The sequence below is a fragment of the Lathamus discolor genome, chromosome 21 (genome assembly GCF_037157495.1).
Source record: "Lathamus discolor isolate bLatDis1 chromosome 21, bLatDis1.hap1, whole genome shotgun sequence".
In the NCBI taxonomy this organism is placed as follows: Eukaryota; Metazoa; Chordata; class Aves; order Psittaciformes; family Psittacidae; genus Lathamus; species Lathamus discolor.
The window spans coordinates 4,750,812-4,776,159 of record NC_088904.1 but is presented as its reverse complement, the minus strand read 5'-3'; the positions used below and the strand labels follow the sequence as shown (position 1 = coordinate 4,776,159).

Genomic DNA, 25,348 nt, shown 5'->3' with positions numbered 1-25,348 from the left:
CAGCCCAGCCTTGGGGCATTGCCCCCAGAGCACCAATGGCTCTGCCCAGAGCTTCTCCAACAAGGCAGCACCCACTGTCACCAGGTCCCCGCTGCACCCCGTGTTCCCAACCTCACTGGGGACAGGCCGGGTGGCCCCCAGGCAGCAGGGGATGGGGTGACTCCATCCCTCGGTCCTGCTCCCTTGGTCCCAGCCCTGGCAGGTTTGGCACCGTGTGTGCCAGGGCGAGCAGGGCCCTGAGCATCGTTTTGAGCCGGAACGCTGGGTTTCTGGTGAAATCCTGCAGCAGTGTTGCCGTGACGACCCTCCTGCAGTTTCCATCCAGAGATGTTTTCCTTTGTTGTGACAGGGACGCAGGGAGGTGGCTACGGGGCGATTGGGGTGTGTGGTGGCCATGGTGGGGGGGTCCAACTGCGAGGTGCAGAGACCCGGTGGGGCTCCAGCCCCAGTGCAGGGCTGGGGGGGTCCCTATGGGTCCAGCACAGCTCTGGCTTGGCCCCAGACACCCAGGGGAGAGCAGAGGGGCCAGGAGCCACGTGACATGAGTTTGACGGGTCTCAGCCAGGTCTCACTCCCATCAAGAGCCACAATAGTGAGGTGACGTGGCCAACCCAACAGTGTGGGGGCAAGCATGGGAGCACTGCAGGGGAGGGAGAGGTTGGCCCTCTGTGAGCAGGTCACAAAGCACCCCTTGTCACCACAATAACAGAGCCAGTTTGGGGGGGCGGTGAAGCTGGGACCCTTCCCAGTTCCTGCACTGCCCAGTTTGGCAGCCAGGACCGCTGCACTGTGACCAGGGTGCTGAGCAGCATCGCTGCTGCCATCCTGCGGGTGCGGAGCACATAGGGACTGGGGTGCCAGGGACCCTCCATGTGCAGCCCCGCTCCCTGCACCGCCGGGGGGACCCCGTCCCGTGCCCCACAGAGCCGCTTGTTATTCCGCTCAGGTCCGCGAGCGGCTGATGGAGCCGGTTCCAGGAGAGCTGCCACATTCATCGGGAGAGAGGCTTATTAATGAGGCCTCTGCCACTGCAGCTGGGGCCAGCACTCGGGGCACTGCCACGGGGACAGGGAGGGAGGGTGGGTGCATGAATGGATGGATGCATGGATGGATGGACGGATGAACGCCTCCATGACAGGGGAAACTGGCATCTCATGCCTTGTCCAAAGCCGGGGCCAGAGCAGGGCAGAAGGGATGAGCTGAGACCCAGCACCATGGACACCATGGACACTCTTCCATCCTGCCCTCAGCCGCTCACCCACTGCTTCTCACCCCCGCTGTGGCTGGTTTCTGCTTTCGGATGGTGCCAATCCTGCCCCACGGCATGACCTGGGCATGGCAGTGAGGGCAAGGAAGGGTCTGGGGGTGCAGCATCCCCCTGGGGACATGGAGACCCTGCCCTGGCCAGGCCCAACTTCCCTCCAAACCCAACAGCAGGATGCATTGATTTTATTTTCTGTTTCCATAGCAACTGCCTCCTTCCCTTCCCCCTTCCGGCAGCCGGACCCGCTCCTTCGCCCTCCCGCAGCACCCACCCCACCAGCACCCACTCCACGGTGCAGGGGGTGATTTGGGGGGAGGAGCCAGCAGGGACTGGGGGTAGACATGGGACACGGTGCTGGTTCATTTAAGCCAGGGCAGTAATCGCCCCCCTGGCTGCCTACAGCATCTCCTATTAATGGAGCGAAGCTGATTAATGGCACATCCAACCCCACACCACTGATGTGCCATGTCTCCGGCATCCCTTGTGCCATAGCACCGGCGGGGAGGACACTGGCACGGCAGCAACACAACCATGAGCCGAGTGCTCTCACCCCTTCAGGAGAAACCCCAGTTTGTGACTTAAAATCAGGGTTATTATAAGATAATTCTACCCTTTATCAATCCCCTTCTAGAGGGTGCTTCTCGGCACCGCTCCTTCCCAGCGTGGAGATGCCACCACACTGGTATTTAGCATCAATTACCGGCTGTGCCAAATCCTGACCTTCCTGGTGCCCCAGGGACCCACGACCCCTCTGCTTAGGGGGGGGGGAATAAAGGCAGAGGAGAACAGGCAGGGCCCTGTGCCGCGCCGAGGGGCCGCAGTGCTGAATGCCGCCCGTGCCGCAGTCACCGGTAATCCCCGGTGCTTACACGGAAGTGGGAATCAATCGGAGCCAGTCATTAACGGCGAAGGGCACAAGACCCGCGGCTGCTTCGGAAGCCGCTCGCGGGCCAGGCCGGGGTCACGGCGCAGAGCTCGCACGCCGGCACCCGCCGCACAAAAGGCACTGGCATTCGCTTCCTGCACCGCCGGCACCGGCACCGGGCCAGCGCCCCGGTGGCCCACGGCTGCGAGCTCACGCCCGGTGGGAGCGGGGGGTCTGGATCGGTGCCGGAGCCTTGGTTTGGCACCAGCCTTTCCATTAGCTCTTGGATAGAAAGCAAAGGCCCCCCTCGGCGGGCTGGATGGCAGCCGGGAGCCAGCACCACCCCCAAGCTGCTGCCGGCACAGCCGCAGTCAGCGCCTGCCTCGTTCCTCGAGAGCGAGAGGGGTGAGGAAGATGCTGAGGCTGAAGAGCCCCCGGGCCCGGAGCGCTGCCCCCGTCCCCCTCAGGGTCACTGGGGCGATGGGCACAGGGACAGCAGGCGCGGGCAGGAGGTGACGTGGGGAGCGGTGGCACAAGTGCCAGATGTGTCCCCAGCACACAGTTAGCCCAGGGGCAAGCATGGCTCTGGTGGGTTTTGACCCAATTCTTCAGGCAAAACTCGGCGGGGGGAGATGGGGAGGGAGGAGGAGGAAAACGGAGCCCATCATGCGTGTGCTGGTGTGTGTCAGCACATGCGTGTGTGCGCGCTGACATGTGTGTGCGCAGGCAAGCACAGCAGCTCCAGATGCCTGTGGAGGATCAATTGAAGCAGCTCCTGTGTTCTGTGTGCGGCTGGGAGGTGATTTCTCCCTGCACAGCTGCTCCGGGCTTCCCACTGCGATGTCCGAGGGGATTGCCAGCCCTGCTGAGAGTCTGCCATGCTGGGAAGCAGGAGGGTTGGAGCTCCCGGAGCTTTGTGCTCATGACTTGCATGGAGGAGGATGGTGGAACATGTAGGGACTGAGTGTGCAGGGATGCAGGAGCGTTCAGAGATGCTGGGGTGTGAAGGGGTGTAGGAGCGTTCAGGGATGCTGGGGTGTGCAGGGATGCAGAAGCATTCAGGAATGCTGGGGTGCACAGGGATGTAGGAGTGCTCAGGAATGCTGGAGTGCACAGGGATGCAGGAGCATTCAGGAATGCTGGGGTGCACAGGGATGTAGGAGCATTCAGGAATGCTGGGGTGCACAGGGATGCAGGAGCATTCAGGAATGCTGGGGTGCACAGGGATGTAGGAGCATTCAGGAATGCTGGGGTGCACAGGGATGCAGGAGGATTCAGGGATGCTGGGGTGTGCAGAGGTGCAGGAGCATTCAGGAATGCTGGGGTGCACAGGGATGCTGGGGTGTGCAGGGATGCAGGAGCGTTCAGGGATGCTGGAGCACACAGGGGTGCTCCAAGTGCAGGAATACCCCAGTGTGCAGGGGTGCTGGAACATGCGGGGATGGATGCTGGGGTGCAGGGATGCTGGGATGGGCGGGACGCTGGGATGCGCAGGGATTCCTGCCCTCCCCTCGGTCTCTCCCGCTGCCATTGCCAGCCGCGCTCCCACAGTGCCACCTACCGCGCTGGGCCGGGAGGGCACCGGGCACCCACTCGCAGCACCCAACCCCAGCCCGGCGGGGTCCCCCGCGAGCCGGGGGAGGAAACACTCCCAGAACCCTGCAGGGGCCGGGCGCGGGGCTTGGGGGGAACGAGGCCTCTGCAGAGGGGGCGAAGCACGGGGGGGTCACCCCCGGCGGTGCTGCACGGGGGGCCCCTGCGTGCGGCCTCCCCATAGCCTTGGAATGCCGGGTGGGGCTCAGGGGATGCCGAAGAGCACAGGGCTCTGGCCGGGGCTCCCGCAGGTCCCCGGAGCCGGGGGGGGGCGGAGCTCTGCGGCGGAGGTCGGCGGGGGTGGGTCCCGGTGAAGCTGCTCCGCCTCTTCCTGCGCCGAGCGGGCGGTGAGTGCGGGCGGCCCGAGGGGACGGGGATGGGCGAGGGGTGCAGTTGGAGCGGGGTCCGGGGGGGCTGCGATCGTCCCGGGGGTCCCCGTGGCTCTTAAGGGTTCCGCAGTGCTGCCCGGATGCTTCTAATGCTGCTGGGCGTCCCTAGTGATGTTTTTGGGGGGGTTCCCCAATGCTGCCTGGGGTCCCCAGTGCTGCTCAAGGGTGCCAAATACTGAAGAGTCCCCGATGTTGCTCGGGGGTCCTCAGTGCTGCTTAGAGATCCCCAGTGCTGCCCGTGGGTCTCTATTGCTTCTCAAGGGTCCCCAGTGCTGCCCAGATGCCTCTAATGCTGCTGGGTATCCCCAATGCTGCCGGAGTGTCCCCGGCACTGCCTGGGGTTCCCCAGTGCTGCTCAGGATGTCCCCAGTGCTGCTGGGGGTCCCCATTTTCACCCCTCGTTGTTTCTCTGCAGGCAGCGATGCCCGTGGAGCCCCTGATCTGCTCCGGCACGGCCGCACGGTGAGTCCCGGCCCCTTGGGGGGGGCAGCGGGGTGCTGCGGCCACCGCTGCCAGGAGGGGCCCCTGAGTCCCTGCAGGGGACTCGTGTCCCGACACTGGCGCTGTCCCCACCGTGTGTCCCTGCAGGGTGAGCTCCGTGCTCAACCGGGATGTGAAGCACTTTGGGAAGAAGCACATGTTCGATGCGAGCGAGGAGACGTGTTGGAACTCGGACCAGGTTTGGGGATGAGGATGGGGGAGCCGGAGGGTGGGATGGGAGATGTGCACACAGTGAACCCCCCATTGTCCCCACTGTGACAGAACCCCTGGTGTCATTCCTGCCCTCAGGGCACGTGCCAATGGGTCACCCTGGATTTCCCCCGCTCTGTCAAGATCTCGCAGCTTTACATCCAGTTCCAGGGGGGATTCTCCAGCCGGCTGTGCACACTGGAAGGTGAGGAGCTGGGTTGGGGGCACGGGGGTCCCTCTGCCTCAGCTTACCCACACCTACATCCCACAAGGGTATTTGTCAGCTATTCCCAAACTGCTGGAGGGGCTGAGGCCGTGGGCTGGATCAGAGAGGGGAGACCTGGGCTTCTCTGGGCTGCTTTGGATGCAGATGGGGACCTGGTCCTGGCCCTGCAGCAGAGCAGACACAGGGAGGATTTTGTCCTCCACAGGGTGCAAAGCAGGTGAAGAACTGGAGCGAATCTCCACCCTGTACCCCGAGGACAGCAACACCATGCAGATATCCTTTGCTGTGCTGCGGGCTGGGGCGAGCCCCTTGGCAGAGGAGTTCAGAGCCCCCCAAGGTGGTAGAGAGCAGGGGGGCTATGGCAGAGCTGTGATTTAAATGTAGACCTGTGGGGGCTGCTGCTGCAGCTCCTCAGCAGAGCTGGAGCTGCTCCAGACATCCCCAGCCATGGTGCACCCCTTGGAGCGGGTCTCCACGTGTCCTGGCATCCCCCTGCGTGTTTCAATCCTTTATGAATCCCACACAGATTCCAGGTGGAGGAGACGGTGCTGGACAAGCTGAAGATCACGTTTGAGAACAGCACTGACTTCTTTGGGAGGATCGTTGTGTACCACCTTGGGGTGCTGGGGGAGAGGCTCTAGGGCAGCACAGGGGGCCTGCTCCCCATCGCTTGTGTTCCCTGCGTGGAGGGGGGGACAGACATACAGCCCCCAGCTGCACCCCGAAGCAGTGAGAGGAACCCCGTGTCCCATGGGACAGCAGTGACAGAGGGACACTAGTGCAGAGATCCATGGGCTGGACTTGAGCCCGTGCTGGGACACAGCCTGTGTGACTGCATGAATAAACGATGTCCCTGCTCCTCCCTCGCTGCTCCTTGGGTAAGGGACACCCCGGGACTGAGCCCATGGCTTTGCCATGGCCATGCTGGTGCGTGGCTGGAGCAGAAGAGAGAAGTGGCCCCTCCCTGGGCTCTGGCTGTCTCTCACCTTTCCCCACCACCCCTGAACTTCTTGGAGCAGCTCTATGGAGCCTCGCAGGCTCCAGCTTGGGATGGCACCGTGCTGGCTGCCAGCCGGGGCCATGCTGTGCTCCTGGCTGGCAGGGTGATGCTTCCTGCTGGCTTCTGCTCCTGCCTGTGGGTATTTCCCTGGCTGGTTCCAGCACTATGTGGAGGGAGGGCTTGGCAAGTTTACGGGCATAAGAGGGAGCTCCAGAGAGGAATACCAGGCCTTGAAGTGATTGGCTGGCCCAGTTCCCCTCGTGGTTGCCCAGTAGCTGGTGCTGGATCAGGGCCTGGCAGCTGTGACAGGACAGGGCTCCACACGGCTGCTTTCGAGTTTAATTCCAAGGACATGATACCTGTTTGCATGGTTTGAATGCAAACATGAGCACAGCAGCTGAGCCTGGACACAGCAGAAGAGTGAGTGTCTCTGGTGTGAGGCCCCACGGCCGTGTCACCTCCAGAAGAGGCACTGATGCACCCAGGACAGGCAGTTCCCAGCTTCCTCCCTGTCTTCCTTCTTGAAGCATCACTCCACTGTCCATTCCAGAATGGCTGGGTAAGGTCATGGTGTTGCTGGAGGAGAGCCCTGTGCCAGGTGGGAGCAGCGCTGGAGCTGCAGCAGGAGCAGCCGTGTCATTCCAGCTCCTTGTTCTGAAATAGCTTGAGGATGTGGTTTTCCATAACCTGTTGGACTAATGGAGCGGAGAGCAGTGACACACGGGGCAGCCAGGCTGTGAAAAGCCAGGACTGCTGTGTGCAGGACCCTGTTTCCCAGTGGGAGGCTGGAAGACTCTTTTATCCAAGGGTCTGTCCCTGTCTCCTGTGTCCCCACCCTATCTCCAGCACAGCTCTAGTTTGGAGGGGGAGCAGAGGCAACAGGACCCATTGATTTCTTCAGCTTGGTTTCTCTGCGTGGCAGAGCAGGGAGCTGTGCTGGAGAGTCGAGGAAAGCCCCAAGCAGGGCTGGAAGCTGGGAATTGCCTGGAGGCTTTTCAGGGCTCTGTGCCAGGCACGGGGGGGACACTTGCCTTTCTTGTGTCCCAGGGCCACAGCCAGATCCATCGGGGTGTAGCCAGAATCTGCCTCTTCTGTCAGGTCAGCCCCGCGAGCTGCAAGCAGTGGGGATCAGTCCCCTCCGGGTCAGCACAGGGTGAGGGGACCCCCCAAAAGGTGCCCGTCCTTGGGCAGCTGCTCAGGCATGTGAGGTGGTCACCGCCGAGCAGAGCTTCCCCCTTACCTAGGAGGGCCTCGACACACTTGATGTGATTGCCACGCACGGCGTAGAGCAGAGGAGTGCCGCCGTTCTGCAGGGAAAGGGAAGGGGCTGCGTCACTGCCAGCCTCACGTGGGGCCGCCCTCACCCAGCTCCTGCTGCTCACAGAAAAGGTTTTATTCCCTTTGTTATACAATGACTTCAGTTGGGTCGTTTGAAAGGCAAAGTTCTGAGCACTGTGTCCTTGTGGCTGGAAACACCGCCAGTGCAAACAACTGAGGCATGCCAGGTTGGATGGGCCTTGGGGAACCTGCCCTAGTGGAAGGTATCTCTGCCCATGGACGGGGTTTGGAACCGTGTGATCTTAAGGTCCTTTCCAACCCAAAGCTATGATTCCTACCACAGCTGCCTGAGCAGGCAAGCATGGCACTCACCCAGTCATAGATGTTGATGTCCACGTTCCTCTCGAGCAGCAAGGTGACGATGTCGGTGTAGCCGCCCATGCTGGCCAGGGACAGGGCGCTCTCCCGCTCCTTCGCCAGCGCGTGGGGGTCAGCACCCTGGGGACGGTACCAGTGTTAGGGTGAAGGAGCCCCAGGGTGCTCTGATGGAGCCGGGCCGCGCAGGGCAGAGGCAGCTCACAGGTTCCCAGTGAACCAGGTGTGTTTTAATCATCATCAACATCTTGGGTGAGGACTCGAAAGCCCTTCTCCAGTGTCAGTAAATGAAGCCTTATGTGGTTCCCATTACTCAGGAACCCATCAAGTCAAGGTGTTCCCAGCCCTGTCGAGATGCCTGTACAGTATCCACTGTCTCTTTTATTACTGATTCACATAGAAAACCTCCCTGTCCTCCAAGCCCTTGCCACCACAGACCTCTCCTGGACTTCATTACGTCCTTTATCAGTGTACCACCTTATTTATTTTGGGTTCTGTTTGTCACTCTAGTAATGCACTTCAGACTTGATGCTAATACAGTAACAGGGTTTGGACAGTGCTTATGAGCTGTGAGTGCTTGCTAACAGTTGGATATGGGACAGAGCTTTGGGGAGCAGCTTGATCCAGAGCGCAGGAGGATCTGGTTCCTGCTTACCCCTAGACAGTCCTTGACTGCAAGCCCAGCACTCAAGGACGTTGCAGCAATGAGTTCATTAGCTGCAATGATGCCTTGGTGAGCACATTTGCAGGCAGATTACAGGGCCCCAGTGATAAGCTTGATCTCAAATTACCAATAAGCAGATATTTAATTACAAACAGTTCTTGCTGGCTGTGAGATAAGTCTCTTCATGCTCTTGACTTAGCTCACAGCCCAATGGGGAGTAGCATCTGACAGCGCCTGAGCCATTTGCTTTGCAAACATGTCCTGTTTGGTGCCATGGGAAAGACTGGCTGAGACGGTGCCAGGATGGTGCTGGACAGTTTGGCAGCCACTGGGACTGGGCGGGGGGGTGGGGGTGCATGTCTCCTGTTAACAAGGTGCTGTGTAAGCATGGTCTTACCCATTCCAACAAGTGCCGGACCGTTTCGATCTCTCCAAAGGCTGCAGCCCAGATCAGCGGCGTGAAACCTCTCTCATCAGGTTTATTGACCAAGTTCTCACCTGCACAAACATGGATGAGACATGAGATAGGAAGGGTAAAGCCCCCTCTGCTCCGTGTCCTCCCAGTAAACCCAGCAAAGGCTGTCAAACTAAGCTGAGGGTTTATGAAAGTGACCTGGCGTGATCTGGGGGGGAGACCCCACAGAGCCACAGGTACCTTTCCGAAGGTGCTCCTTGAGCTGGCTGAGCTCCCCTTGGGCAGCGAGCTGGTGAATGGACAGTGCTGGGGGACAGAAAGAGTTCACGCATCAGGCCCAGACGCTTCCCAGCTCAGCACCCGCTGCCTGCGTGCGTGCGAGGCACGCAGTGGCACTCACTGTCCAGCGTGGCCGGGAGGGCTGAGACCTCGTTCCCTCGCTGCCTGTTCGTCAGCGTGTTCGAGTGCTTCAAGGGGAAACCTGTTCCCAGAGAGAGGAGAGGGTCAGGACACGTCTCCGCCATGCACAGGGAGGAACCACACTGACTTGAGACCAAAAGCCTCCTGCACACTCAGGTCTCACGTGCGTGATCTGAAGCTGTCCCTGTCCATGGCAGAAACTGAGCCATACAAACCAGAAATTATTCCTCTGCAACTAAACCCAAGATGAGGTTTGAGCAGTGCCACAGGGACCCGCAGCTGAGCACAGAAGATAAAGCAGCCCCAACAGCTGCCTAAGGAGGGGCAGGGTCCATCTGGGGCACTGTGGGAGCCAAGGATCTGGCATTAACGGCATAATGGCACACGAGGGGTGCGCTCATGTTCATCCTTGTATTTCCTCCCCTGAAGAGCTCCGCTTGGAAATCTCAATGTGTTTTCAACACACGAGTCCCCGTTTAATTAGGAAAGCACATGAAGAGTTTGCCACTTCCCCTTCCACTGCACGGAGCTGCAGCGACCTCTCACTGGCAGTGCAAGACATCACCAAGGTGATTTGGACTTGGCCTTGCAGTGTCATGGGAGGGACCAGCAGCAGCAAGGCTGTTCTCCAGCTCTCTTTGTGGGATGAGGGACCCAGCTGACCCCGGTGGGGCCGTGCTGAGCACCAGGCTTCGCAACACTCACTGTCGAGAGCCGAGAGCTCGGTGCTCTTCTGTCCGTCCATCGAGGGCTTTGTGAGCGCATCTGCTCCACCTGCAAAACCAGGGCAGCCGCTGGGGCCCTTGGTGCAGCTCTCTGGGGAGCAGCCTGGGCCCCTCGTGCGGCACAACGAGACGCAACCATCGCGGCAAGCACCCCAGCGGTGATCCCGGTTTGGAGGGGGCAGGCGCTGGAGGATCCCGGGTGCGCACTTGCCCCATCACAGCCCCGTCACCCCCAGCACTCACCATCGCCACGGCCCAAGCGTGCCACGGCCAGGGCCGGCTGCAGACACACGGGGGGGGCACCGCTGCCCCCCGTGCCCCCGCTCGCACCCAGCTCCTCCGCGCCTGCTGCTCCCTCGGCTCCATTCTCACCCTCTTTCGGGAGCTCCTGCGCAGCCCCGGCGCCCGGGGGGGTCTCCACGGGCCGCGCCGCTGCTCCTCCACCTTCCATGGGGCAGCTGCCGCGCAACAACGCGTCAGGAGCGGGGGGAAAGGGGGGAAACCCGGGGGGCGGAGCGGGTGGGGGACGGCAACTGCCGACTCCCGGCGCACCCGGGGCCTGCGGGCCCACAGCCCCTCCGTGCCCTCCCGCTCGCCCCCCGCACCGGCCGAGGGACCGGAGCCCGGCCGCCCTCCTGCTCGCAGCGGGGCCGAGCCAGGGCGGGCCGGAGGGATCCGGCCTCGCTTAACCCGCGGCCCCCCCACCGCCGCCCGGCCCGGCCCGGCCCAGCCGAGCCTCCGGGCTCACCCCCGGCATCCTCCGCCGCGGGGCCCCGCGTCCCGCCCGGGCACTTCCCCTTCCTCCGGCGCTGCGCGGCGGGGCCCGGGCCCCCAGCATTTGCCCCTCGCGGCGGGGCTGTCAGCGGTGAAGTGTCCGGTAGAACGGTTCCAAGTTGGGGGGGGTCTCCCGGCCCCGGTACCCCGCACAGCGCCGGGGGGCAGCGCTGGGGGAACGCTGGCGCCGGGGCCGTGTTTCCAGCCGGGGCCGTGTTTCCAGCCGGGGCCGTTTGCAGGCAGGAGGAGGCGCCGCGGCGCTGGGTTTGGTGGGCGCCGGCGGAAGCGGACGCGGCGGCGGGGGCCGGGGGGGATGGAGGAGCCGGAGATGCAGCTGAAGGTGAAGAAAGGTGCGAGCGGGGCCGGGGAGCGGGGCCTCCATGGGGGTCGGCAGCCGCGGGGCCGGGGGCCACAGGGCCCTGCGGGTCGTGACGAGGCGTGGGCGCTCTGCAGCGGTCACGACAGGGCCCTGCGGGCCGTCGGAAGGCCCCAGGTGGCGATTCAGTGGCTGATCATCGGGTGTCGCGGTCACGACAGAGCCCAGAAAGGCCCCGCGGGCTTAGTCGCGATAGGGAGCTCTAAATCGGGACAAGGCAGGGGACGACGTGGCCCGGCAGGACCCCGCAGCTGGGGACAGAGCCGTGGGGGCCCTCGGAGCCCGGCGCTGCCCTGCGTCCCCTGCTCTGGCTCGTCCTCTGTTTGCTTGCTCCGCTGCCAGGCGCCGTCGGGTCCCCGGTGTCGGACGGGCACAGCGGCTGTGCCTGTCCCGGGGATAGAATCCTTCCTGCAAAGCTCATTCCCGTTTGTGCGCTGCGGCTCCCCCGTATCCTGGCTTCACAGACCTGGGGCACCCGAGCGGTTGTCACTGAAACCAAAGCTCGGAAGGGAGGAGAGAAACCCAAAACTGGTGCAGGAGCTGCGCTTGTTCTGCCTCCGCCCGGGGCCGTTCTGCGAGCATCCCCTTGCTATGAGCAATGAAACAAGCTCCGAGTTTGGGCTTTTAATTGTCAGGAGCTGATAATTCTCCTTGTGAACTTGCAGGGAAAGAGGGATCAGAGCTGTGACTCAGTTGGAAAGATGTTCCCATGTGGGGTGAGGCCTGGACAGAGCCCGAGCCAGGATGAGAGGGGTGTAAGGAGGGGAAGAGGCTCAGCAGCCACCTTGGAACAGCAGCAGAGCTTCCCTGGTTGGCAGCCACCAAGCCTCCTCCATGGGCTTTTGTAGGACATCACCTTGGGGAGCGGCAGCGGGACCCCGCTGGATGCCCTGGGCAAGACAGGTTGGGAGAAGCAGCATTCCCAGCCGGAGACAGGAGCAGAGCCTGGGCTCTCCTCAGCTCCTGCCCCCCTCCAAAGTGGTCAGTGATGGGCATAACCCTGAAAGCAGAATAACCAGAGCTTGTAGGGGACCATGGCAGCAGTGACATCCCAGGCTGGCTCTGCCACGGGATGGGGGACATCCCAGGCTGGCTCTGCCAAGGGATGGGGACATCCCAGGCTGGCTCTCCCAAGGGATGGGGGAGATCCCAGGCTGGCTCTGCCAAGGGATGGGGGACATCCCAGGCTGGCTCTCCCAAGGGATGGGGGACATCCCAGGCTGGCCCTTCCAAGGGATGGGGGACATCCCAGGCTGGCCCTTCCAAGGGATGGGGGACATCCCAGGCTGGCTCTGCCAAGGGATGGGGACATCCCAGGCTGGCTCTCCCAAGGGATGGAGGACATCCCAGGCTGGCTCTCCCAAGGGATGGGGGACATCCCAGGCTGGCTCTCCCAAGGGATGGGGAAGATCCCAGGCTGGCTCTCCCAAGAGATGGGGGACATCCCAAGCTCTCCTCTTCCCATGCCTGTTGTTGCTCTCGTTGCAGTCACAGACAAGTTCACGGAGAGCATGTACGTGTTGGCCAACGAGCCCTCAGTGGCACTGTACCGGCTGCAGGAGCACGTGCGCAGGTCCCTCCCCGAGCTCGCCCAGCACAAGGTGAGTTGGCCTCCAGAGCTGCCATACTCGAGCACAAAGTGCTCTCCTGACCTGCCCTGTCGTCCCTACTTCACCTCCCTAAGGGGGAGCAGGAAGGAGGGAGGAAACTGGCTGTTGGGGTACGAGGTGCTGCAGGACCCCAGCTCGGTGTGAACTAGAGAGAGTGGTACAAATTTACCTGTGGACCCAAAGTCAAAAAGCAACTTGAGAGTGCAGCTGTGATCCTGGGCTCTCACAGCTGGATTTGTGCATGGAAACAAAGAGAAAGGAGTAGTCTGTTTTGTATGGGGAGGAGGGAGATGCTGAATCTTATTACCCCTGCCTGCAATGGGAGGTTTTTATTTCCTACATAAAATAAGGAGGAGGGTGAGAGGAGGGGAGGGGGAGAGTGAAGAAACAACCGAGAAGAGCCCACGTGAGGCAAAGCAGGATAATGAATCGCATCTCACAGCTGTGTTCCTCCTTTCCGCCAGAGCACAGACTCTTTAATGCCAGCCTTGTTGTCCTTCTCCCTCTTCTGCCAGTCATGATTCATTAGGAGTGATGTCTCATGAATAGATTACTGCTTCATGTCTATGCTAATGCACTGTCAGGCCCCATTTTTCACCTTTGCTTTACAGCCCTGCTTTCCAAATTAACCTGGATTGTGACACTTTATTATTCAATTATTTATTAATGTTTTATATAGGTGTCTGTATGCAGTGGTTGGTGTATAGAGATGTATGTGTGTGTACAGCACGTGCTGCTTGTGCCACTGGCATGCAGGAGACAGGGTTGTAATCTTATTCCTCAGCTGTCACTTGCCTTCGTTTAATCAGGATAGTCCCACTTTCAGGGAATGTGTCCTGAACAAAAGGAAATGGAGCAAATTGTGTGACAAGTCTTGCAGAGGGGAGAGATCAGTTCCCATCCCTGAGCGGTGCCTAACGAGGATGAAGGTGGGGGACATCGCGGCAGCACTAATGGAAGTGGCGCTAAGTGAAGGCGCCAGATGCAGAGCGGTGTTGAGCAGTGGGGTTTATGCCAGGCTAAGGCTCTGAAGACCTTTGGTTCTCTCATTTTCCCTGCTCTTTGCAGTTATCTGCAGCGTTCTGTGACCTCTCTGGCTCATCCAAGTTCATTTCCTAACTGCAGCCCTCCCAGAGAATCCTCTTTTGTAGCCAGAATTGCTGCTGGTTTTCACTTGTGTGAAAGGAGGTCACGCTGTCCTGTGAATGCCAGCAGCATCTGTGAGGACCCTGCACCCTCTGTGTGACTGCAGCCTCACAAGCATCAGATCCCTTTGGTCTTCAATGCCTTCATGTTCAGCCTTGCAGCCTCCTTCCTGCTCTGCTCTCTAGACCAGCTGGAGCAGCGGTGGCCCTGGCACACGAGGAAGAGCTCCCTGCAGTAACAGTGCATGGCAGGACAAAGCTGAACTGATCACACGGTGCCCTGGTGTCACCCCAGTGCCTGTTTGCCTCTCCAGTGTTAGAAGTGTGGCAAGAGCTGGGAGAGAAGGGAAAGAAAATAGTTTGTGGCAGCTGGAATAGAGCTGCTGCGAGGGACATTTCCTCCAGCCCCATCAGCTTCCCACGTTCTCCTCCCTGCTGATAACTGGTAGGAACTGGGAGGATTAAACATAACTCAGGCTTGACTGTGCTACCAAGCTGCTGGCAGTGGGCTGGTGGCCAGGTTCTCTCTGTTGTCCTTGATCCCACTCTCATTTTATCCCAGTTTCAGGCATTGCTGTTTGCAGTGAGCAGGCCGAGCCTGACAAGCCCAGGCAGCCAAACCCCAGGAGGGAGGGATGTGCTCAGGGCCATGGTCACAGCATTCCATTAGGTGAGGATGGATATTTTGGGTTGCTCTGCCAGAGCCCATTGGCTTTGTGGTTAGAGACTGGAACAGGAGGGTGTCAGCAGGGCTGTGCACCGTGAACACGCTGTCAGGTTTGATCTGGATCAGAGCAAAGGCATTAAAGTGCTTTAAATGCTTCAGAATAGAAAAGAAGAAAAAGAAATGTTCTGTATGGATCTGTTCTTAAGTAATTTAGTCCCAAGATGTAATGTATAAAGGAAATGGGATTTATTGTGGTTTCCAGCTTTCTTTCAGCCATGCAGCAACTCCATCTCTGGCTGTGAATGGTCCTGAGATGCAGCCTTTGAAATTCCCAGCGTTAAGCCTTGGAAAAATTGGGAAGGAGGGGGCTAGGAGAAAAGTTTCTGCAGGGAGAAGGTCACCCCCACGCCTTCGCAACAAGCAACTTGCTGTGGTTTGAGAAAACAATAATCTTAATACCTTCCTCCCATCTCTGAGCGGATTTACCACCTCGCTGATAAGATCCTGGTGAACACTCTCGCTGCCTCTGCACGTTGAGGCTGTGCTGCTGAGCCCTGCTCCACACAGAGCAGCCTGGCTGCATGTCTGTGCTCTTTGGAGAACTTACAGCTCCTCATTAATTTATTCCCAAGCACTAGTAATAAATCAGTAGTGCTGTTGTGTATTAATAGCTGGCTTTAGTTCTTAAACTGCATCCAAGGGCATAGCCTGGGAATCTGAAGAAAGGACATGAAGGAAAGATTAAGAAGTGAGGAGCTCTAGGGAAAGGCTCTTGTTCCTAATTAAGGCCATGAAAATCCCAGGAAGTAGTGGGAATGCTGGGAACTGGCATCACTGCCTCTGATAATGGGAAATGACTAAAACGTCCCAGTGCTCGGCAGCGGCAGGGCACAGGCTGTGACGCCCACACCTGAGCCATGGCAGGGGCTACGTGGTTGTTCAAGATCATCTGGCACCTCTTGGGGAGAGCAGGGGGAGGAGCTGCAGAGAAGTTTGTGCATCCTCTGCAGCTGCCTCTGCACTCAACGCGTGGTCCCAGCAACAGGGGCATTTGTGGTGTTCTGTGGGGTGTGGGTCCTGCAGGGAACGGCCTGGAGCATGGCATGTACAGGCTTGTTTCTTTTGTGGTCTCAGGCTATGTGGTCAAGCGTCCTGATGGAGGACAGCCTTTGAACAGCAGAAATGATTTTGGATGAAGTCCAAGCTCCTACCCCACCTCCTTCACTCACAGAAAGAGGCCCTTGGGTTTCCTCTGGCTTGTAACTAGACCAAACAGAATAGATGGGAGAATTGGCTCCCATGAGAATGTATTTTTCAAGAGTGCCCAAACTACTTGAGGGCTTTTGCAATGGGTATCTATTGAGCTCTGAATTCAGCTGTGCTCTCATTGTGATTTGTGATGTTTGGTTGGTTTTCCCTTTCCTTGGAGCTAGTGCCCAGTTCTGTCCTGTGCCAGGACTGGCCGTGTGCAGCACTGCTGCAGTTTGTGCCCAGTTGACAGGGTTCCTTCCAGCTGGAGACGGGAAGGACACGGTGCTCACTGCTGCTTGGGAGCAGACACTGGGGGTTGAGAGCAGGTGGGAGGACAGGGATGCTGTACAAACCTTTGTGGATGGCAGGTCGGCTGAAACAAGAACTTCCCGGAAGCTTTACCTGGCTTTGCAGGGAGGACTAAGGGCTAAACTCCACAGGAGCTGTGTCATTTCCAGCTGCCTGCTTGGGCTGGACACACCAGGACATCCAAGTACTCTGAGACATCCAGCTGGTCCCTTGCACTCAGCACCGTTGCTGGTTGCTCACAGCCTGACTGTCCATGGCTCTCAGCTGGCTCATGGTCTAAAAGAGCTAAAGCCAAGGGGAATTTTGCCAGAATATCCAAAGAGTTGGTCTGAACTAGGAGCCTTGCCAGACACAATAAATGTCCCTTAAATGCTAGTGTGTGGCTGTGCCTGCCCAGCACACGCCTCATGGTGTCGCCTTGTCTTCTCTTTCAGTCCGACATGCAGAGCTGGGAGGAGCAGAGCCAAGGAGCCATCTACACGGTGGAGTATGCCTGCAGGTACAGGGGCCTCCTCCGAGCAGGAGGGTTGTGTTCACAGGCAGAGGTGTAGTGGTAGCAACAAAGCAAGAAGCTGCCTGTGGTTCCCTGGTGTCTCCCTGGTGTTAGCTGAGGAGAGAGTACAGGCGGAGGTAGGGTACAAGCAGTTCCTGTAGGGACAGGTCAAGGGGAATGGCTTTAACCTGCCCGAGGGGAGACTGAGATGAGCTCTTAGGCAGAAGCTCTTCCCTGTGAGGGTGCTGAGGCGCTGGTACAGGGTGCCCAGAGAAGCTGTGGCTGCCCCATCCCTGGCAGTGCTCAAGGCCAGGTTGGACACAGGGGCTTGGAGCAAGCTGCTCCAGTGGAAGGGGTCCCTGCCCGTGGCAGGGGTTGGGGCTAGATGAGCTTTAAGGTCCCTTCAACCCAAACCAGGCTGGGATTCTATGAAGTTGAGGGTTTTATTACCAGTCCTCTCTTGTCAATGTGTGCTCCAAACCCACAATGCCTTTGGAAATACTGACCATCCTCCATCTCCCCCCTACCCCTCTCTGTCTTTCAGTGCCATAAAGAACATGACTGACAGCACCGTGTACTTCAAGAGCATTGACAGCCTGCTCAAACATGCCATAGCCATGAAGGAGCAGCTGAACGCTGCCCAGGGCCGCAGGTTAGGGGATGTGCCATTGCCTCTGCCCAAGTGACCGCCCTGTCTGGCAGAGGCCTTGGTGACACAGTGCAGTGCAGATATACCAAGAGGTTCTCTCAGTGACAGGATTCTAGACTGTTATTTGAAAGAGCACACTGCTTGCTTTCCCGTGATCTCCTGGTCTTGTTCACTGGGAAGCAAATGATCCAGTTTATAAAAGGGTAACTGGAAAATAATTTATTTCCTTATTTAAAAAGGGATGTTTGGTTGTGTAAAACATATTTTTGTTATGTCAAAAGCGTTTGGAGTGAGATGATGCTACTGAGATGGGGTAGGTGTGAGGCTGTTCTCTGTCACATGTATGATTCTTTTGGCCCAGAGTCCCACAGAGATAAGTGGTAGCAGAATGATGAGGCATTTCTGTATGGTTGCAGTTGAACTACAGCTACTAAAATATCTTCCAGCAGGTCGCCTGAGTCCAGTGTATGTGCCTCTGCCTCCCTCTCTCCTCCTTTTTGGAATCTGGCTGGGTAGGAGTGAGACAATTCCCAAGTGCCCACCCCTGACAAACCCACCACAGTGAACAGAGCCTCTGTGTCTGCAGCACGATTTTGCTCAGACACCTCTGGTCCAGGTTCTGTATTTCCCTGCTGCCTGCTTGGCTGGGTCACGCTCTGCACAGCCCAGAGCGGTGCTGAGTGGGTTTGTGGTGGTGTGGCTGCAGATTGCTCGCCACCCACAGGGCCGGTGTGTGTTGCTCTGTAGCCTACACAGCACTCTGAAAGCCCTACTTGTCTTAAGCCACTCTCCTGCTGCAAGCAGGGAACTTTTATCTGAGGGAGCCCCTGGTTGTTTGCATCCCTACGGCTGCTGTGTCCTCCCTGCCTGCTGCATGTGACCTCTCTTTCTTTTCACAGCGCTGTTGCCCCACAAGTCAAGAATCCTTCAGCCAGTTCCTGATTCAAGACTGGCCGTCCTCTGCTGCCTTCTCCAGCCCAGCTCCATGTTCTCCAGCCACAGGGAGGAGGGAGAAACCACCTACTCAAGCTGTGAAGCTGCACCAAGGCCTCTGCCTGCTTCTGTTCCCAGTAACGGGTGCACCTGAGCAGGCAAACCCTGCTGCTTTGGGGGGCAGCTCTGTCCCTTTGCTCTGCAAGAGGGAAACGGGATGGTTCTGTGCTTGTCCTTTCCAGTTCTCTTCAATGGCAGACTGCTATGAGGCATTTTTCTCTCTACCTCTGGGCCACAGAAATATCTCTGCAAAACTAGGTCTTGCTTTCAGTGTTTTGTGGGTGGCTGCGGACCGATGTAATGCAGGCACGCTTTGGCTTTGTTCAGGAGGCATTCTGCAAGGAGAGCGTTTCTTGTGTGTGCCAGGGAGCTGCTGAATCGGGTTTCAAGGAGAACAATAATAAAAAGAAAACACAAGAAAGTTCTGTCTAAAACCTCCCCCTGTTGCTTGCCTCGGGCTGAGGGCTCTTGGAGCCTGCTGGCTCGGCGTGTTTCAGAGGGCACGGAGCAAAACAAAGACAGGCAGAGCTGAAGCCTTTCAAAGGAAAAAGGAACTGTCCTGTTCTTCATAAAGCCAACAAGAAAAGGGCTGTCTCCATCCCCTGTCCTGCAGTGGGAAGCAGAGCCAGTGCACAGCTTTGGAGGGCACTTTACAATGGATGCAACTGCAGTGTTCATCTCTCCTGGAATCAGCTCTGTTCTGCTGAAGAATTTCCCAAGGATGCAGGGATCAAAGCAGGGCTAAACTCGGTTCCCAAAAGAATTGGATTGTGTTCAGGGTAAGGTGTGTCTTTCAGGATAATAGCAAGGGAGGGGAGAGGGAATCCGAATTGGTGGCCTCTTTTCCCTCCCTGAAATGCTTTACTAGCTGCTGAATGATAAGGAATTGGGGAAAAACCACGTGTGCTGCTGCTGTGGGCCAGGGCAGGGCTGGTGTGAAGCTGTGAGTAACCAGCAAGGTGTTGGTCAGAGGGACAGAGTGAGCTGAACCTACTTGTGTTTCATGGCAACAGCACTGCCTTTAGTACCTGTGCTCTGGCCTGCACATAGCAGAGGAGTGGCAGCGCCAGCGCAAACCCCTTCGAGAACCTCAGCCATGAGAGCCTGCACTGCTCTGGGGGCACCCAGGTAATTCTCAGGTCCCTCCACTGCTGAGCAAAGCCAGGGCTGCTCTAGCACAACCCTTTCCTTGTGGAGAGCTGATGGTGGCCCTGCTCAGCAAGCTGTGCTCTGCTCAGAGAGCAGACATGCTGGTGGCTGAGCAGCAGGCTCTCTGCCGCCCCAAACCCACCCTCTGCGGCCTGCAGACTCCTCTGCTTCCATCTCACTTGCTCCTCAATCATCTTCCTTGTTTTCTTGCCCCCCGCCTGGCTGCGCCCCGCTGGGTGGTTGTATGATCTGCCTTGATGTAGTGCTGGCCCCTGGGATGGGGGAGGAAGAAGGAAGGAGGCAGCAGAAGGGCAGGGAGTGATGGGCAGAGAACTCGGCTGGGATCTCCTGGAGAAGGAGAGTAGGTCTGCTATGGACAAGGTCCACTTGATTCTTCTCACTCACATGGTTCTTTGCTGCAGTTACAGCTGAGGACTTTTGGCTTTGAGTGGAGGTGGTGTCTTCTCCGTTAAGCAAAGAGCATCAGGCATCGGCTGCACAGACCCCCAAGCATGATGGTGGGAACACAGCCACCCCCTGCTCTGGTGAGACAAGACCTACGTTAAGCTCTAAATAAAGATGGAAATCTTGGCCCTGGTGCCTGCAGGTCCCCTGGGAGGAGATGGGGAGAAAAGGTCCCACTTCCGCTCACACCAGAGTCGAGTCCTTGCCCGAGGCTCCAGGTTTGCGAGACATTAGGTTCCTCATCTCCTGCGTGATGCTGTTCCAGGGCTTGCCCTGTGCCTGCAGCAGACCCGACTCTGCTGACAGTGTCCTGTGTGTTCGGGGCAGGTTGTAACTCTCCTTCTCAGAGCGGAGGCCGGGGCTGCCCGAGGAGGTGAGGTTGCTGCTGGCTGGGGAGCCCAGCTGGGATTTGCGCTCCAGGAAAGGAGGGAAGGAAAATTCCCGGTGGATCTCAGGCCGAGGCCGGGGCGCAGCCACGTTCTTGTTGTTGAGATCGCTGGTGGAGGAGTCGCCGTGCTGGGCAGAGTCGTTCTCATACAGGGTGTGAGAGACCTCAGAGCGGCCGCGCCGGGAAACCTGGGAAGCCCGAACCAGGGCGTGTGTCACCGTGATGAGCAGGACAATGATGCCAGAGGAGAGGATGCAGGCGCTGGCGATACCGGCCTCCAGCTCAAACAGCAGCAGCATGTAGATGGCGAGAGCTGGAAGGCAAGCATGGAACATCTTGAGGAGCAAGAAGGACTAAAGGGAAGCGTTTGCCTTGTAGGATTCAAGCTGAGGAGCCCTGGTGAAGGCTGCTCACCAAGAACAGCAACTTCATACTATGCGGATGAGCTGGCAAAGCCATTTGCAAAACAGAGCTGGTGCTGAAGGAGAAACTCAGCAGCTCAGAAGCATTCACAGCGCTGGGGGTAAGAGGGGGACCAGCACTTGCCTGTCAGGTAGACAGAGACCCCGCAGCAGAAGAGGCCGATGGCAGCGTGGCGCACGGTGCGGCTGTCCAGGAGGAACCAATCTGCCCTGCAAGAGAGGTGAGAGACCATGGTCCGTGTGCGCTCCTGGTCTCAGCACAGGAGGAGCACCCGTGCTCTGCGGGGAAGGCTGCTGAGAAACTGAAACAGGGGTTTTGCATAGAGAGGAGGTTCAGAGCCAGGTCCCAAGGGTTGCACCGCTCTGGGCCAGGAGGTTAACATCGCTGGACAGCTCAAGCTTTTCCTGCCTGGCTGCTGTGCTTCAGAGGCCCAATGGGCTCAGGGGCTTGAGGGAGACAAGTGGATGGAGGCTTTTTGCAGGTGATCTGCCCCTGTTCAGCAAACCCTGAAGATCAAGCAAGGAACAAAACTGAGCCTGCCTTCCCCATAAAGAATGACAAGTGAAGTGCTGGTACACTGACTTAAGCAAGGCCAGGTTCTCTCTTCACCCTTAGGATTGGATTTCTGTGCTGTTGCAATTGCAAGCCTTTTGTCTGGAAGGGGCTTGGTACTTGGACTGTTGGTTAAAACACACGAAAAGTCAAGCTCCTTTCCAGCAGGGCCTTTGTTTCCCACCTGCCACTGACAACTCCCCTCGGAGGAACCAGGTTGACCTGGCAAACCTCAGCCCTCCCTGGCTTTGGAGGCTGCTGTCACCAGAGGATGCCTGTGTTATTGGGCTGGGGTCATTGGGGGATGCAGTGCAGTGTGGCCAGGGGGTGGTTAGCAGACAGGTACCAGGCAACTCAGGGGTGCTTGGAGAGATGCTGGCAGGACTGCGATGTTTGGACACTTGCAACAGGAGAGCGCTGGAGCAGCTCTACTCTAGAGCCAGGCTGAGAGAGCTGGGCTGGGTCAGCCTGAAGAAGAGAAGGCTCCTGAAGGTGAGACCTGAGAGCAGCTCCAGTGCCTAAAGGGGCTGCAGGAAACCTGGAGAGGGGCTTGGGACAAGGGCCTGTAGGGACAGGCCAAGGGGAATGGCTTGAACCTGCCCGAGGGGAGACTGAGATGAGCTCTTAGGCAGAAGCTCTTCCCTGGGAGGGTGCTGAGGCGCTGGCACAGGGTGCCCAGAGAAGCTGTGGCTGCCCCATCCCTGGCAGTGCTCAAGGCCAGGTTGGACACAGGGGCTTGGAGCAAGCTGCTCCAGTGGAAGGGGTCCCTGCCCGTGGCTGGGGTTGGAACTGGATGAGCTTTAAGGTCCCTTCAGCCCAAACCAGGCTGGGATTCTGTTAAACAGCCTGAAGCAACTGACCACATCCAGAAATCCCAGGGAGCTGTAGGAAAACGTGCCCTGGCGTGGCAGGACCAGCTGAAGGGGCAGCAGCAGCGGCACAACCTTCCTGGTGCTGCAGGACCAGCTCTTGTGTTGCACCCCTGCAGCATCCAGTTCCTTCCACCCCGCGGTGGAACTTGGGCAGCCGAGGCTGCTGTGCCCTGGCTGTGGCCCCCCTAGCTTGGCCTGGCACCTTCCCCTCCTCCTGGGCTTGTTGAAGCCCCTTGGCCACTGCCACCCGTGCAGGGACCCCCGGGCAGGGGCTGTTCACAGCCCCTGGACCCGCTCCCGCTCCCCAGGGAAGAGCAGCCGCTTGGGTTCATTAATTACCTGAGTCGGGGGGGACTGGGGGGGAAGGACTTTGTGTGGAGCTGGCTCGGGCCATTGAGCGCAGCGCTGAGCCGTGGAGTGGTAATTCAGTGTGACAGCCCCGACGTGGGAAAGGTCCCTGGGACGTGAGCAGGTCCTCTAATGAAAGGAGGCCACGAGGAGATGGCAGCAACCGGCATCGCGCTGCCTCTCTGTGCCATCTCTGTGTCCCGAAATCCTGCCTTTTCCCTCCCGCGCACGAGGGTAGCCCTCAGTGTGCAGCTGGGGAAACTGAGGCACGGCCACATTGAAGTGATCTGCTTGAGATCTGCTACAGAGGGACACCAATCCGGGGCTCCCAGCGCCTTGCATCACCTGCAGCAAAGCCCAGAGCAGCTTCTGAGCACAGAAACACTGTTTAAAAGCAGGTTATTTGGGAAGAGCTTTCCTGCTCCGTCAGACACCAGCAGGTTCCGCAGCCCTGCAGTGGTTGATCTGTCCCTTAAATCCTTGAAGGAGTCACTGCTGTTGGAGCCTGGGCTGTCTTCTACCTGTGACTTTGCATCTGGCTGCCTGATTAGTGCTGCTGGTTCGCACTCGGGGTCATCCAAGCTGACCCTCCCCACCTCGAAATAGAGCATTTCCCAGCGCAGATCAACACCAGAGCTGGGGCAGACCCACAGCGCAGGGGGAGTTCTGTGCTGTGCCCCTTTGCCAGCAGTGACCCAGCTCCCAAAGCAAAGTTGGCTGCAGGAACGTTGTGTTTTGCAGAAATATTTTGCTCCCCTTCATTAATGAGCCCGCGAAGCATCAGCTTCACTTGGAAGATGCTGAGAGGAGCTGGAGTGCCTCCAGCCCCGGTGCTCCATGCAGGGCATTGATGGGTTTGTCTAATGAGGGACAAAAGGAACTGTTGAGACCTTATCGGTTCCTTTAAATGAGTTTTATCTTGCTTAGGTCAGAGTAGGCCCAAAATGGTTCTGTGCGGACCAGTTTCCACCATGATGCTTTTAAATCTGATTATTCACAAGTTGGTTTTATCTTTTAACCTAGGAGTGGAGCCAGTGCTGGACAGAGGAGCCACCAACCTTCTCCACCAAGGAAGGGGATAGGAATTGCTTTGGAAATGGTTTTGTAGGTGTAAATGTGCTGGTAATGATTAAGTCAACACATGTCTATGGTTAATGATCCCAGGCCTGGGGTCATTTTGATGCTGTGTGAGTGGTCTGGGCAGTCACCCTAGCAGAGCCCACTGCAAAGGGACGTATGTGGGGTGCTCCTGGGTACTGCAGCCAGGCCCAGCACGTTCTCCCCGCCCTGGTCCCAGAGCTGGTGTGGGTGACCCCACATGCTCCTGTAAGCTCAGTGAGGGACCCCGATGCACACACTGCTTTGCAGAGGGTTGTTATGTATTAGTGCAGCTGCTATAAACTTGCTCCTTGCACCCCAAATTAAGGGGTCTTGGGGTTCATTGGCCAGAGATAACTGCTTCCCAGGGATGATGATGGTGAATTTGGGGACAAGTGCTCAGGGAGTGCCAGCAGCATCACTTGATCCTTGCAACCTCTTTTTGCATAGGCAGTACTTGGGAGGGCCCTGACAAAGGCGGGATTTGGGGTGCAGAAGGGGTCGGCATGGCCGTGTGTGAGCCTGTGCCAAGGGGACAGGCACCCTATGACAGGACCCTGCACCCCGAGCCCTCCTTGCACCCCCAATCCCTTCTGTGCCCCTCCAGCACCCTGCAACCCTCCAACTCCCCCCAGCTTCCAACTGCCCAAGATCCCTGTGAGCCCCCCTGCACCCCGGGGCCCCCCAACCAACCCTCCTGCCGCCCCCGCGCCGCCGCTCTTACCGGTCGGGCCCGGGCTGCCCCCGGCACAGCTCGGTGCTGAAGTAGCCGTGGAGGAGGCAGAGGAGGAGGCAGCTCACGTTGAGCACCAGGCAGAGCGCGGCCAGCACGGCCGATACCGGTAACAGCACGGCGGCCGCCGGCTCCGGCAGAGCCCCTCGACCGGCACCGGGACCGACCCGCCCCGACGGCAGCTGGAAGATGAGGCTGGAGGCGAGCAGGGCCATGGCAGCGGCCAAGGTGCCGAAGAGCAACAGCACCGTCAGGGCCCGCTGCGGGTAAGCGGCGGGCATGGCGGGGTCGGTACCGGGAACCGGGACGAGGAGGGCACCGGGCCGGCAGACTCGCTCCGAGCCCCAAAGCTGCGTGCGCTGCTCTCACCCCCGGTGCTCCAGTTGCTGGATCTCGGACTGGGAACCGGCACCGGGACCGGGAACCGGCACCGAGACGGCGGAGCTGCGGCCGTGCCGGTCGGGCACCTCCCTCCCTGCGCAGGGGCGGGCCGGTCCTCCCTCCCGGGCCGGCCCCTCGCCGCGGGATCCCCCCTGGACCGGGATCCCCTCCCCGGGCAGCTCCGCCCAGCGTCCGCCCCCCGACGGGGCCGCGGGAGGCAGCTCGGACCGGATGGGGATGGATGGAGGGACCGGAACCGGACCGGGGAGCTCCTCAGAGCGCGTCTGGGCTGGGTTGGACGGACGGAGGGACGGGCGGGGCAGCAGCAGCAGCTCCGGGCGGTGCATCCCGCTGCTCCCGTCGGCTCTCCCCGTGCCCAGGGCCGGCTTCCCTGGGAAAATCCTGGGATCAGCCCCACCAACTTTAGCCCAGCCTTGGCGTGGGGCGAGCGGGGACGAGGATGGTGAGAAAGGGACAAGTGGTGGCCTAAGCCTGCTGCAGAGATGCCTTCAGACTGCACCTCCAGCCGCAGCACCCTCGACGGGTCAGGAGCAAGCACCCAAAACGTTCTCAGTCCAACAAGGCTGAGAAAGGACCCACGAGGTGATGCCCTGCCCCTTGTCCTTGGGGCTGGGACAAATTTCCCGTGTCATTTATAAATATCCTGGGAAGCAGAAGCGCCTTTTCCCCTGGGATCTGCCCCGCTTGGGAATCAGGGAGGATTCGAGGAGGATTAATTTAGGAAAATTCACTCTCCACATCACCTAT

The 25,348-nt window shown here is 59.0% G+C and overlaps 4 protein-coding genes across 4 annotated transcripts; 2 read left to right on the top strand and 2 right to left on the bottom strand.

The window, feature by feature from the left end:
• The first annotated feature begins 4,055 nt into the window (after positions 1–4,055).
• On the top strand, positions 4,056–5,886 carry NR2C2AP (nuclear receptor 2C2 associated protein). The gene is made up of 6 exons (XM_065699572.1): positions 4,056–4,069; positions 4,527–4,573; positions 4,700–4,790; positions 4,901–5,006; positions 5,233–5,301; positions 5,553–5,886. Exons 2-6 carry the CDS (start codon positions 4,533–4,535, stop codon positions 5,666–5,668), a joined length of 423 nt encoding a protein of 140 aa, XP_065555644.1. The 5' UTR covers positions 4,056–4,069; positions 4,527–4,532; the 3' UTR covers positions 5,669–5,886.
• A 466-nt stretch (positions 5,887–6,352) lies between these two features.
• On the bottom strand, positions 6,353–13,604 carry RFXANK (regulatory factor X associated ankyrin containing protein). Its single transcript, XM_065659016.1, has 12 exons — positions 13,584–13,604; positions 12,605–12,733; positions 10,653–11,125; positions 10,148–10,362; positions 9,885–9,953; positions 9,160–9,240; positions 9,000–9,065; positions 8,742–8,842; positions 7,678–7,803; positions 7,268–7,334; positions 7,059–7,139; positions 6,353–6,714 (listed from the first exon to the last, which is right to left on the bottom strand). The coding sequence occupies exons 1-12, from the start codon at positions 13,602–13,604 to the stop codon at positions 6,593–6,595; spliced, it is 1,551 nt and encodes a 516-aa protein (XP_065515088.1). The 3' UTR covers positions 6,353–6,592.
• BORCS8 (BLOC-1 related complex subunit 8) lies at positions 10,799–18,592 on the top strand. Its single transcript, XM_065699571.1, has 5 exons — positions 10,799–11,028; positions 12,543–12,655; positions 16,471–16,535; positions 17,074–17,181; positions 18,078–18,592. The coding sequence occupies exons 1-5, from the start codon at positions 10,992–10,994 to the stop codon at positions 18,118–18,120; spliced, it is 366 nt and encodes a 121-aa protein (XP_065555643.1). The 5' UTR covers positions 10,799–10,991; the 3' UTR covers positions 18,121–18,592.
• On the bottom strand, positions 17,371–24,979 carry TMEM221 (transmembrane protein 221). Its single transcript, XM_065699570.1, has 3 exons — positions 24,191–24,979; positions 20,720–20,805; positions 17,371–20,486 (listed from the first exon to the last, which is right to left on the bottom strand). Exons 1-3 carry the CDS (start codon positions 24,478–24,480, stop codon positions 19,969–19,971), a joined length of 894 nt encoding a protein of 297 aa, XP_065555642.1. The 5' UTR covers positions 24,481–24,979; the 3' UTR covers positions 17,371–19,968.
• Positions 24,980–25,348: the final 369 nt, after the last annotated feature.